This window comes from Salmo salar, chromosome 13 (genome assembly GCF_965601325.2).
Source record: "Salmo salar chromosome 13, fSalSal1, whole genome shotgun sequence".
In the NCBI taxonomy this organism is placed as follows: domain Eukaryota; kingdom Metazoa; phylum Chordata; class Actinopteri; order Salmoniformes; family Salmonidae; genus Salmo; species Salmo salar.
In genome coordinates, this window is record NC_138303.1 from 19,165,244 (window position 1) to 19,182,640 (window position 17,397).

At 42.4% G+C, this 17,397-nt stretch overlaps 1 protein-coding gene across 3 annotated transcripts in view; it reads left to right on the forward strand.

Annotated features, from left to right (window-relative positions):
* The window catches only part of si:ch211-117c9.5 (sodium- and chloride-dependent creatine transporter 1), a 105,985-nt gene extending 93,091 nt beyond the window's left edge, over nucleotides 1-12,894 (forward strand). For all 3 annotated transcript variants that reach the window (XM_045693006.2, XM_045693007.2, XM_045693005.2), the window contains exons 8-14: nucleotides 5,482-5,606; nucleotides 7,151-7,263; nucleotides 7,940-8,080; nucleotides 9,151-9,253; nucleotides 10,519-10,619; nucleotides 10,817-10,987; nucleotides 11,496-12,894. In XM_045693006.2, coding sequence (XP_045548962.1) covers nucleotides 5,482-5,606; nucleotides 7,151-7,263; nucleotides 7,940-8,080; nucleotides 9,151-9,253; nucleotides 10,519-10,619; nucleotides 10,817-10,987; nucleotides 11,496-11,627 — 886 coding nt within the window. In that variant the 3' untranslated portion in view covers nucleotides 11,628-12,894. The remainder of the gene's footprint in view (nucleotides 1-5,481; nucleotides 5,607-7,150; nucleotides 7,264-7,939; nucleotides 8,081-9,150; nucleotides 9,254-10,518; nucleotides 10,620-10,816; nucleotides 10,988-11,495) is intronic.
* The last annotated feature ends 4,503 nt before the right edge of the window (nucleotides 12,895-17,397 follow it).

A 17,397-nucleotide genomic window follows, 5' to 3' on the forward strand; every position in this document is an offset into this window, starting at 1 on the left:
AATGGTTTTGATTTGGTTTCTAGGTCTAGTAGATGACGGAGCTGATGAATAGTTTTGATTTGGTTTCTAGGTCTAGTAGATGACGGAGCTGATGAATGGTTTTGATTTGGTTTCTAGGTCTAGTAGATGACGGAGCTGATGAATAGTTTTGATTTGGTTTCTAGGTCTAGTAGATGACGGAGCTGATGAATGGTTTTGATTTGGTTTCTAGGTCTAGTAGATGACGGAGCTGATGAATGGTTTTGATTTGGTTTCTAGGTCTAGTAGATGACGGAGCTGATGAATAGTTTTGATTTGGTTTCTAGGTCTAGTAGATGACGGAGCTGATGAATGGACCTGTTAAAACAATGCTTCATCATCAGGGACCAATCAGCACATTCACCTCCTTTCCCAAATCAGCACATTCACCTCCTGTCCACAAATCACTCTCAACATACAGTAGCCATGAACTATTATCTGGACCTCTGATGATGATGATTCCAAATGCATCCTGATTAGGGCTGTTACGGTGACCGTATTATCACTACACCGGCGGTCACGAGTCATGAAGGCAGTCAAAAACCATGTGACCGTTAAGTCACGGTAATTAGGCTTCTCCAAGCTCTGATGCTGGTCGTTAGTAGCCTACCAAACTGGCTAACTGCCTGGTACTCAGCACTCTATTGTCCCTCTAATCACTCTGACATCAATGTAAATGTATTCAAAAACCTAATCAAGCACTTCATGAGAGCCCATGAGCTCATGTTGCGAAACATTTCAATAGGTTATGCAATTCCGCAAGAAAACAGACTGATGGTCTCTACTAAAAAGAGGAGAATCCCATCAGCTTTCTGTAGGCTAGGCCTACTATATTTATTTCTCAACTTTCCTAATATTAAGCACATTGCTTATTTTTGCAACTGGAGTATAGCCTACCTAGCTGGCATGAAAATAAACCAGGGGGAAAAGCGTCCTCCTTTCTTTCCTTCTTAATGTGTTTGAGCCAATCAGTTTTGTGGTGACAAGATAGGGTTGGTATACAGAAGATAGCCCTATGTGGTAAAAGACCAAGTCCATATTATGGCAAGAACAGCTCAAATAAGTAAAGAGAAACGACAGTCCATCATTACTTTAAGACATGAAGGTCAGTCAATACAGAAAATGTCAAGAACTTTGAAAGTTTTTTCAAGTGAAGTTGCAAAAACCATCAAGCGCTATGAAGAACATGGATCTCATGAGCCTCGTCACAGGAAAGAAAGACCCAGAGTTACCTCTGCTGCAGAGGATAAGTTAATTAGAGTTACCATTCTCAGAAATTGCAGCCCAAATAAATGCTTCACAGAGTTCAAGTAACACATCTCAACATCAGCTGTTCAGAGAAGACTGCGTGAATCAGGCCTTCATGGTCAATTGCTGCAAAGAAACCACTACTAAAGGACACCAATAAGAAGAAGAGGCTTGCTTGGGCCAAGAAATGCAAGCAATGGACATTAGACTGGTGGAAATTGGTCATTTGGTCTGATGAGTCCAAATTTGAGATTTTTGGTTCCAACCGCCGTGTATTTGTGAGATGCAGAGTAGGTGAGCGGATGATCTCCGCATGTGTGATTCCCACCATGAAGCATTGAGGAGGAGGTGTGATGGTGTGGGGGTGCTTTGCTGGTGACACTGTCAGTGATTTATTTAGAATTCAGTGCACACTTAACCAGTATGGCTACCACAGCATTCTGCAGGGATGATTCTGCATCCCATCTGGTTTGCGCGTAGTGGGACTATCATTTGTTTTTCAACAGGACAATTACCCAAAACACACCTCCAGGCTGTGTAAGGGCTATTTGACCAAGAAGGAGAGTGCTGCATCAGATGACCTAGCCTCCACAATCACCCGACCTCAACCCAATTGAGATGGTTTGGGATGAGTTGTACCGCAGAGTGAAGGAAAAGCAGCCAACAAGTGCTCAGCATATGTGGGAACTCCTTCAAGACTGTTGGAAAAGCATTCCAGGTGAAGCTGGTTGAGAGAATGCCAAGAGTGTCCCAAGCTGTCATCAAGGCAAAGGGTGGCTGCTTTGAAGAATCTAAAATATAAATACACTTTTTTGGTTACTACATGATTCCATATGAGTTATTTCATAGTTTTGATGTCTTCACTATTCTACAATGTAGAAAATAGTAAAAATAAAGAAAAACCCTTGAATGAGTAGGTGTGTCCAAACTTTTGACTGGTACTGTATATTATTTAGTATATGTAAAGACAATATTAAATCAAGAATAGTCTGATGGGTGACAATATTAGCCTATCACTTGTGAATTATATATTATCATTTGTGAATGATGCCCAGCATAAGAAACAATGCCCTTTTTTGAGACTTTTTCTAATCATAGTCACACAGCGCATGTAGCCTAGCCCATAGGCCTATATGTTTTAATAAGGTTTGTATCACAACTAAAGTGGCCTAATAACTTCTTAAAATTAAGAAAAATAATCCGCCTTACAAGGGGTGTAGAGCTTAACTGTCATACATAAGCAGCATGTGAGTTTACATTTTGGGGAAAATAATTTTCACCATAAAAATGCACCTTTTATAATAAAACCATTACATGCAGAATTGCATTTGCTGTCACTTTTGATTATGGTGTTTTCTGCTAATGGAACATTCACGCTTATAGCCTACTACGATGTGCGCATTGCTGTGCTTATAAAGTGAAGAAATACCCTAACAGTTTATCAACGTTTTAAGCTAAACATTCTGATCTGTTGCGTCAACCACATTCTGTAAAAATGTTTTTGGGGATGCTAGTGGTTGTATTCATTTGGGATGTATCGCATCCCACAACTGTACCAGACTGTGTTTGGAATATTTATTTCTCGCTCAGAATAGAATAGGTTGACTTTTGTTCTATGGGAGATAGTAGATTGACACAGGGTAGTGCTTTTGCTGTTCGTTAGGCCTACTCATCTTGTTGGCTGATGAAAAGTAAAAGTGGACAGTTCTTCCAATATTTTCAATATGCACCTCGGAATTAGATAATGACACGCGCAGTTGCGTCATCGATGTGTCTGTCTTCACTTGTAGCCTGTGAGAAAGACCCGATCACATGATGGAGGACGCAGCACTCAGGGAGAAGGGCACAACGGCCATTTTTTTAGGGTGCATTACGGCCACAAAGGGGATGCCGCTGTGAAATTCTAGGCATTATCAAGTGCATATCAAATTGTGAATGAGTGACTGATGAAGTGTGTACAGCCTGCACAAAAAAAAACAAAGCAGAGCTCATGCCTTTCAAGTGACTTTTTTCAAATCATCATCAGTCTCATCAATACATTACAATGTATTAAAAATCAAAACATATAGCCCAATATTTGTAGAACAACTGAAGTTACATTAATAACTCTAAATTAAGCATATAGGAGGACCTGTTTCTTTGTTAACAGCTCAACACAGAATAGCCGCATGTGCGCACTCCCTCAAATCGTTTGGAGAAAATATCCTTTATGTTTTATTCACCTTTGTTCAATTGTATTCTTTATAATATAAAATAATGCCACGGAATTCTAAGCAAATCTTGTCTGCAAAATGAACTAGTGTAGCCCACAGCCATTTGGCATAGCCAGATCAGGACCTAACATAAGGACAACTCAGAGTATGCTATTTTGTTCTTCTGAAATAGACTACATTTTCTTCATATCATGCTTCTTTAGACCTGTGTAAAATAAATAATGAATTTATTGTCAAGGTATAGGTGTAGGCTATATTACATGGATTTATTCTACTTTTTAAAATGTAGATGTTCCAAGGGTCTGCATCAGTGGCTTGTTGGCTGTGTGTGGAAGCCAGGAGATTCTAAATGTGTTTATGTTAATTTACGGTCAATTACCGTGAGACCGACAGTTATTCGCTTGACAATCACCGGCTGACAAATTTTTGTTACCGCCACAGCCCTAATCCGGATGCTGACTGTTTGGACTGTTGTTCCATAAAGCAACAGCAATGCTACAAAGCTCAAGTATGCAGGTCATGTTGTTGTGTACACACTCCTCGTATAGCTGGCTCTTAATAAGGGCACAATGGGGCTTATTGGTGGGACAGAGTTGGCAGTATGACTCAGTGTTATCAACAGGGAGGTTAATCCATCTCAGGGAGGATGGGACAGGGAGGGTAGGGCATTTTCTACCCACATTAAAAACTACAACAGTGTACTATGGAATACTACAGTACTTACTATAGAATTCTGTAGTATACTGTAGAATACTATACTAGACGTGTATTACTTACTATAGAATGTCATAGAATACTATAGTAAATAGTACTGTAGTAAAATGTTTGCAAAAACAACACTTTTTTAACTATAGTAAATACTGCAGTTCCTCATTTGCATATAGCCTGCTTATTCCCCTCCCCCATATCCCAATTTGTGCTATACATCAGTGAGAAACCTACATTCCAAGTATAGACCATATTGTGTTCAATACAGGTTATAGAAAAGAGCAGAAGCTCTGAACTATCTGTTCAGACCCCAGTCCTACCTGCAGGTTATGGAAAATCTGCTATTTTAGTATTTCTCCAATAGGTTTCCTCAATGAGAAAGCCTCCACTTCTATTTCAAAGATAATTAAACTAAAATACTACAGTAATTTCCGCAAGAACACTACAGTAAATACTACAGTATACTACAAGCTGCAAAAACAATACATTAATTACTATAGTATATACCAAAGTTTTCTTTCACTATAGTATTTATACTATAGATACCTGTAAATACTACAGTAAATACTACAGTAAAGTCTGCAAAAACACTACAATGAATACTGTAGTGTATAAATAAGTTGTAATACTATAGTATTACAGTATTGTTTTTTTATATGGGTTTTACAGAGTTGCCCCTCTATCCTCATTCACGATCAAGCCTAATGTATCACAGGATAGCAATATGGAGTAAATGAAAGTAGAAGTAGGTGGAAGTGAAGCTATTTTTGCCTACGCCTGTCCAATCCTGTCAGATCTGCGTCATAGCAGCATTATTTGAATCAATAAGAACAGTGATAACAACACATTGATCTGTACAGTATCATTACTAACTGTCCTGGATGGATGTTGTTTCTATCACTCTCTCCTTTCAGCCCTCCAGCTATCCTAGTCTTTTAAAGTAGCTAATTTGCTCTCGTGGCTTTAGGGTCGATATCCAAATGACACCGACAACACAGCAGCTATCAGAGAAAAGCCTGCTGATCTTCCTGTCTATTTCTCTCTTTCTCTTTTTCTCCTTGGTCCTTCAATCTATTTTAGCCTCCAGCTTTCGTCCCATACTTCTCTTTTCTAGTCTCACTCATCTTCTCGCTATTACTCGTTCACTATTATTACATATTTCACTTTCTTTTTATGTTGTTGCCTATTTAATCATGTGTCTGTCTGTCTGCGTGTGTGTGTGTGTTTGCTTGATATCAATACCACGTCTCTAATGCTAAAGTCTCTCTCTCTCTCTCTCTCTCTCTCTCTGCAGAGATGCGTTTGTTCTAGCCATGATCAATAGTGGGACCAGTTTCTTTGCAGGGTTTGTGGTGTTCTCAGTGCTGGGCTTCATGGCTGCAGAGCAAGGGGTCGACATCAGCAAGGTGGCCGAGAGTGGTAAGGACAGAGATCGCCAAAACACTACTACTCCTGTACCTCATCCAGGTGGCTGGTGGATGCCCAAATTTTACCAGCCACAAAAACATTTAACAGCCACATTTTTTTCAGATTTGTTTTTCATTATGAAGATAAATCGCAGAAAACGCATGCACTCTCCAATATACATTACCATTCAAAAGTTTGGGGTCACTTAGAAATGTCCTTGTTTTTGAAAGAAAATAAAGAAAATTGTCCATTAAAATAACATCAAATTGATCAGAAATACAGTGTAGACATTGTTAATGTTGTAAATGACTATTGTAGCTGGAAACGGCTGATTTTTTATGGAATATCTACATAGGCGTACAGAGGCCCATTATCAGCAACCATGCTGGCCTTCTAGGCAGAGTTGCAAAGGAAAAGCCATATCTCAGACTGGCCAATAAAAATAAAAGATTAAGATGGGCAAAAGAACACAGACACTGGACAGAGGAACTCTGCCTAGAAGGCCAGCATCCCGGAGTCGCCTCTTCACTGTTGACGTTGAGACTGGTGTTTTGAGGGTACTATTTAATGAAGCTGCCAGTTGAGGACTTGTGAGGCGTCTGTTTCTCAAACTAGAGGCTCTCAGTTGTGCACCGGGGCCTCCCACTCCTCTTTCTATTCTGGTTAGAGACAGGTTGCGCTGTTCTGTGAAGGGAGTAGTACACAGTGTTGTACGAGATCTTCAGTTTCTTGGCAATTTCTTGAATGGAATAACCTTAATTTCTCAGAACAAGAAAAGACTGATGAGTTTCAGAAAAAAGTTGTTTGTTTCTGGCCTTTTTGAGCCTGTAATCAAACCCACAAATGCTGATGCTCCAGATACTCAACTAGTCTAAATGGCCAGTTTTATTGCTTCTTTAATTAGAACCACAGTTTTCAGCTGTGCTAACATAATTGCAAAAGGGTTTTCTAATGATCAATTAGCCTTTTAAAATGATAAACTTGGATTAGCTAACACAACGTGCCATTGGAACACAGGAGTGAAGGTTGCTGATAATGGGCCTCTGTACGACTATGTAGATATTCCATTAAAAATCCGCCGTTTCCAGCTACAATAGTCATTTACAACATTAACAATGTCTACACTGTATTTCTGATCAATTTGATGTTATTTTAATGGACTTAAAAAATATATATATATTTCAAGAACAAGGACATTTCTAAGTGACCGCAAACTTTTGAACTGTAGTGTATATATATATATTTTACATGTTGGCTTTGGATTGAAAATAAAAAACTGTTCCTAAATACTCTGTGACCACCCACCAATGTGACTTCTAAAAATAGACACTACCAGCCAATGGCTAAATCTACCAGCATTTGGCTGGTGTTAATTCCCCACCGGGATTCATCCCTATATCTTCATCCTCACTTTGACCTCATCACACTCACCCTGACCCCTTCCTTATCCCTTTCAGCTTGTGCCCTGATAAACATCTTCCCTTCCCGTCTATCCACTTCTCCCCATTTGTTGTTGTGAAAATGCTGACTAACTCTGCCTCTCTGTCTCTCTCCAGGTCCAGGCCTGGCCTTCATAGCCTATCCCAAGGCTGTTACTCTGATGCCTATGGCTCCAGTCTGGGCAGCGCTCTTCTTCTTCATGCTGCTGGTACTGGGCCTGGATAGCCAGGTATTGGACAATGCACATACACAACACACACACACAGAGGGATTCTGACAGTTAATGTCTGCAGTTCTATGACACATACTGTGAGTTCACACACATAGCCACTTACCTTGACACAGTGGTGACATTTGAACTTGTCGAGTTGTATATCCAAGTAGTCCATCTTTGTTAGTCCCACGGCCTCCAGCCATTGTTCCACAAGCACAGAGGCAGTCAATGAGCCTCTGTCTGCCTCACAGAGAGCATCTGTCCACTCTCCTCTGTTCATACACTGCTCCTCTCTCTCCTCTCTCTATTTCTCTCTCTCATCTCTCCTCTCTCTTCATACACTGCTCCTCTCTCTCCTCTCTCTATCTCTCTCTCTCCATCTCTCCTCTGTTCATACACTGCTCCTCTCTCTCCTCTCTCTATTTCTCTCTCTCCATCTCTCCTCTCTCTTCATACACTACTCCTCTCTCCATCTGTCTCTCCATCTCTCCTATCTCTCTCTCTGTCTTTCTCCGTCTCTCCTCTCTCTATCTCTCCCCCATGACCATTCGAGGACGCAAACAGCGCTGCTATAGAAGTGACTGTTATTAGAGTATCAGAAAATATTATCCGATATATTATAATCATGATTATGACATGCCAGCATATCAAAGTATGGTAGCAGAATATCAGAGTAATCTCTCTTTCTCAGTTTGTTGGGGTGGAGGGCTTCGTCACGGGGGTCATGGACATGCTACCGCCCAAATCTATGGCGGGCTCGCTGCGTCGCGAGGTTGTCGTGGCGATATGCTGCATCACCTGCTTTTTCATCGACCTCTCCATGGTAACAGAGGTAAGAGGGTCAGGAGAGGGGAAGGAGGGAGGGATAAATGAAGAGAAGAGGGATGAAAAGAGGTCAGAAGGGACTTATTTAGTAGTTCATATTACATCACTGTTACAAGACAACATGAACTCACATTCTTTCTCATTTTCTTTTCTGTCTTTTCGTCCCCACTGTTCTCGCTCTCCCTTCCCCTCTCTCTCTCTGTTCTCTCTTTCTCTCTCCCCCCTCTCTCTCACTCTCTCCCCCCTCCCCTCTGTCTATCTGTTCTCTTTCTCCCCTCTCGCTCTCTCTTTCTCTGTACTCTCTCTCTTTCCCCCTCCTCTCTCTCACTCTCTCACTCTCTGTACGCTCTCTCTCTCTTCCCCATCCTCTCTCTCTGTACTCTCTCTTTCCCTTCCTCACTCTCTCGCTCTATCTCCCCCACTCCCTCTACTCTTTCTCCCCCCTCTTCACTCTCTCGCTCTCTCTCCCCTTTCACTCCCTCTACTCTCTCTCCCCTCTCTCTACTATCTCTCGCTCTCTCTTCTCTCTCTTCCCTCCTCTCTCTCCCCCTCTTCTCTCTCTCCCCCTCTTCTCTCTCTCAATCCCCCTATCTCTCTATGCTCTCTCTCTCCACCTATCTCTACTATCTCTCTACTACCTCTCTCTTTCTCACTCTCTCTTTCTCGCTCCCCTCTTCTCTCTCTCTCTCTCTCTCTCTTTCTCTCTCATCCCTCTCCTCTCTCTCTCACCCCCTATCTATACTATCTCTCTACTACCTCTCTTTCTCTCTCTCTCTCCCCTCTTCTCTCTCTGTCTCTCTCCCCTCTCTCTCTCCCCCTATCTCTACAATCTCTCTACTACCTCTCTCTTTCTCTCCTATCTCTCTCCCCCTCTCTCTCGTTCTACTCTCTCGCCCCCTCCTCTCTCTCCCCACTCTCTCTCTCTCTCTGTCTCTCTCTACCCCCACATTCTCTCTCTTTCTCCCCCTCCTCTCTCTCTCTCCCTCCTCTCTGTCTCTCTTTACCCCCACATTCTCCCTCCCTCCTCTTTCTGACTCTCTCCTCTCTCTCTCTCCCCCTCCTCTCTCTGACTCTCAGGGAGGGATGTATGTGTTCCAGCTGTTTGACTACTACTCTGCCAGTGGGATCACACTGCTTTGGCAGGCCTTCTGGGAGTGTGTGGTGGTGGCCTGGGTCTATGGTAAGGTGTGTGTGTGTGTGTGTGTGTGTGTGTGTGTGGTGTGTGTGTGTGTGTGTGTGTGTGTGTGTGTGTGTGTGTGTGTGTGTGTGTGTGTGTGTGTGTGTGTGTGTGTGTGTGTGTGTGTGTGTGTTGTATGAGTGCCATCTCTGGGTTACTACTGGGATCGCATCGATTATTGGAGACATGGGAATTGTGGTGAGAGAGATGGATGTGCTGTACATTTTTGTGTGATTTATGTGTGTGTGTGTGTGTGTGTCTGTCAGTCTTGGCTACCACACAAATCTTATACAGAGAGACACAGTAGAGGAAATGAAATATGTGTCATGGGCTCTAAAGCCAACTAAAGCCCAGTAGGAATAGATTGTTAGTGAGATCTGGGAAGTCTAGCCTGTTTGTGTCTGCGTCAGTTATCTTGGCCATGTCTTGTCAGACATCATGCAGTCACACAGAACACACAGACTGTTTGGCAGGGAAGTGACATGCAGAAAACACTTTGGCACCTAATCAACTCTGAGACCTACTCACAACCATGTTATCTCTCCCTTCATGATTGACCACTTCTATCTCTTTTCCTTCTTTCTCTCTCTCTCTCTCTCACTCTATTCCTGTGTCTCTCTGTCTCTGCCCCCATCTCTCAATTCAGTTCAATTCAAGGGGCTTTATTGGCATGGGAAACATGTTAACATTGCCAAAGCAAGTGAAGTAGATAATAAACAAATACACATGAACAACAATAAAAATGAACAGTAAACATTACACTCAGAAGTTCCAAAAGAATAAAGACAAATGTCATATTATGTCTATATACAGTGTTGTAACGATGTACAAATGGTTAAAGTACAAAAGGGAAAATAAATAAGCTTAAATATGGGTTGTAATTACAATGGTGTTTGTTCTTCACTGGTTGACCTTTTCTTGTGGCAACAGGTCACAAATCTTGCTGCTGTGATGGCACACTGTGGTATTTCACCCAGTAGATATGGGAGTTTATCAAAATTGGATTCGTTTACGAATTCTTTGTGGGTCTGTGTAATCTGAGGGAAATATGTGTCTCTAATATGGTAATACATTTGGCAGGAGGTTAGGAAGTGCAGCTCAGTTTCCACCTCATTCTGTGGGTAGTGTGCACATAGCCTGTCTTCTCTTGAGAGCCAGGTCTGCCTACGGTGGCCTTTCTCAATAGCAAGGCTATGCTCAATGAGTCTGTACATAGTCAAAGCTTTCCTTAAGTTTGGGTCAGTCACAGTGGTCTCTCTCTCACTCAGGTGCAGATCGTTTCATGGATGATGTGGCTCGTATGATTGGCTACCGGCCGATGCCCTACATGAAGTGGTGCTGGTCCTACATCACGCCCCTTGTTTGTGTGGTGAGTTAGGCTGTTAAAGCACAGCCCTCCAGAGCTAGGACACTATTGCCTACAGTCATGTAGATTTAGCATAGTTCAGGGTATTTGGAATACCAGAGCATTTGTGCTGTGCTTCACTGATCAATGTAATTATGGCTTTGGGATTAAATCTTTTTAAATTGCCTGTGTTGTTAACTAGTGTGTGTGTGTGTGTGTAGGGAGTGTTCCTGTTCCATGTGGTGAACTACAAGCCCCTGACCTATAACTCAGTGTATACCTACCCCTTGTGGGGCGAGGCTCTGGGCTGGTGTCTGGCCCTCTCCTCAATGCTCTGCATCCCCATCACGGTCCTCTACAAACTACTGCGCTGCAAAGGATCCTTCACAGAGGTGTGTGTGTGTGTGTGTGTGTGTGTGTGTGTGTGTGTGTGTGTGTGTGTGTGTGTGTGTGTGTGTGTGTGTGTGTGTGTGTGTGTGTGTGTGTGTGTGTGTGTGAGAGAGAGAGAGACTGGCCTCACGCTTCTATGCTGAGGTGTGAGCATACTGTTTGTGTGTCTGAGTAGGAACTGTGTTTCCCTGGTGACGTACCCCCTGCCTGTGTTGCCTCTGTGTGTGTCTGACTGTGCTGACTAAACTGTAACATGCTACTATGAATATCACTGTCTGGCTCATGGTGGTGAATGTGTCACATCATCAATCAGGCTGCTGAGTTGAAACTGTTTCCCACGTTAGCTCCTACCCTGCCCTGTTAAAATGTCTCTGTGACTCTTGGTAGGCTTTCACACTATCACTGTCTCCGTGCTAGACTCATTTCATTCAGTGATATTTACCCTTCTCTTTCTCTCTCACTCCCTCCCTCTTACTCTGTCTCTCTCCCTCCCTCTCTCCCCCTCTGTAGCGTTGGCAGCACCTGACCACTCCGGTGTGGGGTCGACATCACATGGAGTACCTGGCTCCTGAGTCTGAGGCCAAACTGCTGCCCCCTAATGGCCAGACCAAAAACACTTTGCTGTTTGAGAGTGTCATCTGATCATCTGAGCCCCACAGAATCCACCCCCTCCTTTCCCACTCAGAACCCTCCGTCCCAAACACACACTCACACAAACACACACCCTGCCTTGGCCCAGCCATAAATGAACAGGAAGGCCACTCTGAAGCCGATCAAACACACACACTGAACAGCCCTGGACCAATGGACCAAAGAAAATATGGGACATGAGCTCAAATACACAATCAATATAGGCTGACATTCTTTCTGTTTTCCTCTACCTCTCTCTCGCTCTCTCTCTACCTCTACCTCTCTCTCTACCTCTCTCTCTCTCTCTCCGTCTTCTGCTCTGTGCCTCAGTGCTGTCCTTTCCTGTCTCGTCCTGTGATTGTGTTGTGATGTCGAATGCAGCTGCAATATCTTGCCCCCCCCCCCCCTCCATCCCATCCCATCTCCACTGTGCCTCTCCCTTTCTCCTCTCTTGTCTGTGTGTGTCCCTTTCCTCCCTGTGTAATGGATTCTGTGGGGCGGTTCAGTGCTGCTGACCCAGTCTGTAGTAACCCAACATACCCTGTTGATGGTGCTGAATGAGTATTACTGATCCCAAGCTGGTAAACACGTATCTGTCTACTGTAGATCTGACCGTGTGTGTGTGTGTGTGTGTGTGTGTGTGTGTGTGTGTGTGTGTGTGTGTGTGTGTGTGTGTGTGTGTGTGTGTGTGTGTGTGTGTGTGTGTGTGTGTGTGTGTGTGTGTGTGTGTGTGTGTGTGTGTGTGTGTGTGTGTGTGTGTGTGTGTGTGTGACTAAAGGAGAGAGGTACTGTGCTCTGTTATCTGTGTCCGTCTTTGACTCTGAGCTCAACCTGTCACCCGACCACTATTTTCTATCCTCCCTCATCAGTCAAACTGTTAAGAAACTTCCCTCTGTAAATTACAAAAGAAACTAAGCACCACCACTTCCAGTGTAACTAACTAACTTACTAACTTAAGTGTCTTGAGTTTTGTGTGAGTCTGTGAATCAGTGTTAATATTGGGGAGGGGATTGTAATCAGCATTTCCACCTTGTGAGAGAGAGAGAGAGAGAGAGAAGCCTACCGATTTAGAAAGAAAGAGAGGGAGGGAGAGAGAGAGAAGCCTACCGATGGAGAAAGAAAGAGAGGGAGGGAGAGAGAGAGAAGCCTACCGATGGAGAAAGAAAGAGAGGGAGGGAGAGAGAGAGAAGCCTACCGATGGAGAAAGAAAGAGAGGGAGAGCAATGTGTCTTAATGCCAAGCCAAGAGAGAAGCAATAAAAGACAAGATGGAAACTTTATTCTTTAGGCTCTTTATTTGCATAGACACTACCAATATTATTCATACAAATACATGTATTTACAGATACTCTCAAAGCTCAATCTCCTCTGACGGTTACTATAGAGAGAGTGACACATTCATAGCCTGGTCTCAGATCTGTTTGTGCTTGAACCAACTACATAAATATCATGTATAGTCAGGAGAGCTGTTTAAAGCACATAGAGATCAGATCTGGGACCAGGCTAACATTCATACTGTCCAACAGGTAACAGGGTTTTGCTTTATAAACAGTCAGTCCCACTCCTACAAACAGGTATTGATTAGAAACATGCTTAATTGATGATAAAAACATATTATCTTGGAGAGAATGAAGAGTGCTGCTGTGCTTCAGATGTGTATTCAATCATTCAAGTGCAGAACATGAAACAAATAATTGTTTACTTTAAGATATTAGATTGTGTAGTCTTGTCAATGCTAGAAACTTGTCAAAATAAATATTGTATTCAAAGTAGAATAACGTATCAGGGAATGCACAATTTAGCATAAAAATGTTCATGAAAAAAGTACATGGTCAAATGTTCTAAATATCCATTAATATTGATTTGTTTTACATCCTCGTTAGAAAAATACAGAGAGATTGGCTCTGTAACAGTGTTCACAATAGATGAAAACTATGCTCTCCCTTTGGCATTGATTTGACCCTGAAATATGTGATGATTCATAGCTCTGGGACAAGGCTACGTGATGCATGCATCATGCAGTCCCCATGATGTCTGAGGGCATAACAGAGTGAATAGTTGTTTTTCACTCCCTTGAGTAGGCTATAGGAAAGTAGGCTGTCTTTGAATGTGTAGTCCTGCGGAACCCTACCACTTTTCCCACTGCATTTCATATACAAGGTTCTGTAGCGTAAGTCTCCCCCGTTCGTTTTCCTCTGGAAAAATGGCTTGAATCTAGCCCTAAGGCTACCGCCCTGAGAAGCCTATTTGCAAACATCTGGTGGCACCGAAAAAAAGGAAAATGGATAGCAAACAATCTATTGACTAAATTCCTCTTGCGACTACAATATATCTGACAGGCTAAATAACTTTATTTTGAGTTAATGTGGACCAAGTGACCCAGACTTGAGCTCTTGGACCAGGACTTGAGCACTGGGACTCAGACTTCAGGCATAGGATCTATTGACTCGACCATTGGGGCCTCAGACTCAAGCACAGGGGACTCGATTCGGACTCAAGGTTTAGTGACTCGACTACATCACTGGGCGAAACAGTCCTTGTAGCTCCTGTTCAGCCTGTTCTACTTCTGGACATCAGTGTGACTGAGGCGTCTGGAATGTTGATAACAATGGAAATGACGCGACCAAGGGACGGAGGTGCAACCCATAATACTTTGCCAATACTTTGCAGCACCATCTGGTTATTGTGATACACTTTCTCTCTCTTTCTCTGAGATTGTGTGTCTGTATTTTATCTATGTAATGTGCAATGTCTATGTAGGCTGAATTAGGAATTTACATGCCCAGATAATTCTTATAATATTATTCTTATATATGTTTGTTGTACTTCTGCAGTTGGGAAGGGAATATGATCTTATCCATAAAAAGGTTGTGTCTACACTTGACACTTAATGTGATTTCTGCTATCAGAATACGATGATCGCATTGAAAAGATGGGTCTAGACGCACACAAGGTCTGTGTTCAGATCCGGCTGATCTCTGCAGGAGGTGGTCAGGGATGCATTGTGTGTGGATTTCTCCTGTTTGGACACAATCAGGCAACCGAAAGCGCATATAGTTGGCGACGTCATCAGCACTCCTCCCACAAGTCTCCAGAAAACATGTGTTTTGGTAACGAAATATGTTTTGGAGGAAATATGTTCCTAGCATGTGAGGAACGTGTTTGCTGGCCTCATAAATGCTAGCCAGCAAGCCAATGTTTTGTTTGTCTATAGAGTTAAGCAAACCCTTTAGCGTTGCTTGCTAGCTTGCTGACTAGCTAGAGGTTAGCTGGTTAGTTAGCTACAGTAGTTAGCCACTGCCATCAGTTGTTGTGTTATCATATTTTGTCTATTTCACCGTTTGTAGAATGCATACTGCCATTGAATATGGCGTGAGAAAAGGGAATCCGGACACATTGTAGACAAGGTAGACACATTTAATGTAGGTGTGGATCAGTGGAGGCTCTTCAGATGAGGAAGGGGAGGACCATCCTCAGTGAATTTCTTAAAATAAAGAATTGTAAAACATTGAAAAACTAGACTAAATATATTCACGTCATTAAATAATTTATTAATACACACTGTTTTGCAATGAAGGTCTATAGTATCCTCAACAGCACTCTGTAGGGTAGCACCATGGTGTAGCCGGAGGACAGCTAGTTTCCGTCCTCCTCTTGGTACATTGACGTCAATGCAAAACCTAACTCTTGGTTCTCACCCCCTTCCATAGACTTACACAGTAATTATGACAACTTCCTGAGGACGTCCTCCAACCTATCAGAGCTCTTGCAGCATGAACTGACATGTTGTCCACCCAATCAAAGGATCAGAGAATGAATTTAGTACTGAAAGCATAAGCTACAGCTAGCTAGCCATACAGTGCATAAAATGTTGTGAGTAGTTGACTCAAAGAGAGAGAAAGACAACAGTTGGAACAGTTTTCAACAAATTAATTTCTTAAAAAATGAAGGACAAGCAAGAGAGAGAGAGTGTAATTTTTTTTTGTTTCACTTACTTAGCTAGCAAATGCAGCTCGCTAGTTTAGTTACTCAAACACCCGGCTCAAACAGAGGGATGCTATGTTAGCTAGCTGGCTATGACTATCCAACACAGCACTGGAACTCTTCCAAGTCAAGGTAAGCTTTTGGTTTTATTAAATTATTGCCACCGGGGCCCAACGGTCTAACTGCTTACTGACTGTACACTGTAACGTTACTGATTGTAGCAGGTTTACTAACGCATTAGTTCTATTAGCTATGTTGACTAGAACTTTATTTTAGCTGATATGGGGACAACGATGTAGGCTGTGTGTAAAGGTTATGACATTGTTTGGCTTGGAAAGGTTTTTTGCCTGGTCACATACAGCTGATGTGTTCATTGAAGTCCACAAACGAAGGGAAAAGGTGAGCGGAGGGGAGTGCATGGAGGCTAGAATGAATACAACGTGGCTGCTATGATTAGGGTTGTATTCATTATGCCGATTTGGTTGAAAAATATTTCTTAAATGGAAGCAAACAAAACAGGGATGAAAATACCTGAATTTGTCCAATAGAAACTCTTGTTTGCAATTTTTGTACTAATGATTACACCCTAGATAAGCTAGATCCAGGCAAGGTGCAAGGCGGTATTGAATGTGCCACTGTGTGCCTTTTCACATTTTTCTCTCGACCTGTGTGCACCTACGTTTTAAATTTTCATTCAGAGGCTAGGGTGTAGGGACATTTTGAGTATAATCTTGTAGCCTAAACCTATCGATGTGACCTTGAACTAGATGAATGGAATATGAATGACAGTCATCCAACAATAGAAATAAGAAATAGAAATAAGGCCATGCTCATGAAAAAAAAGACATGTCCGCCCTCATCATAAACACCACTGACCGCCACTGGTGTAGATGCATGATGCGCTCGGAATTTCATGATCATAGCTCTATGATCAGAATACTTAAACTGCATGAACTGTCAAGTTTAGGCTGCAAATTGCCTAATGGCCCACTGTTTTCGTCATTTTGACAAAATGACTAAGACTACACTAAATCTAAAAACAAAAGCACTGATGCACAGTGCATACTAGAGGTATGGACTCGAGTCACACACTTGATAGAAAATAAAATGACTTGATTTGGAGACTCGGGACTCGACTTTGCCTTGAGATTGATGATTTTAAATTATCTGGCAAGGGTTTGTAACGTTTTGTCAATCATTTTGGAGCACAGTCTCCGTGGATTACTCTCAATGCAACCAGAGACAGTATCGCACTTGCAAGAAAACAGATTCGCTGATGAAACGATCACTCAACCCTCTGATTGGACCAGCAAACTGTCAATCAACAAAGGCCGGGTGAGGGTTTCCACTAGATAGCACAGCCAGAAAGTCCAAATTGGCTGAAGGCCTATGGTAAAAAATAAATGGGGTTTATGGTCTTAATTTACGTTTAGTCATACGGTTAGCGGTGTGGTTAAGGTTAGGTTAAAAATCAGATTTTAAGATGATAAATGATAGAAATAGGCGGCGTTTATGACTTTGTGGTTGTGTTAACTGGGGGTGAGCTAGTGCAGTGAGAAGGTTTTCGTGGGCCGCGAGTGTGAAATTGAACCTGAAGAATATTCGTTTTTTACATATTTGAATGTGATATTTATACCTTTGCTTATTCAACCTGGTCACTGACATAGACCTACAGCATTACACCAAATTCTTGTTTAAAAAACGAATCTGTGTCAGAACCGAAATGTTGTGCGTCTTGACTGTTGACCGATGACCAGTCAGCTGCAAAGGCGGTGAACATGTCCAGATTAGTGACCGGA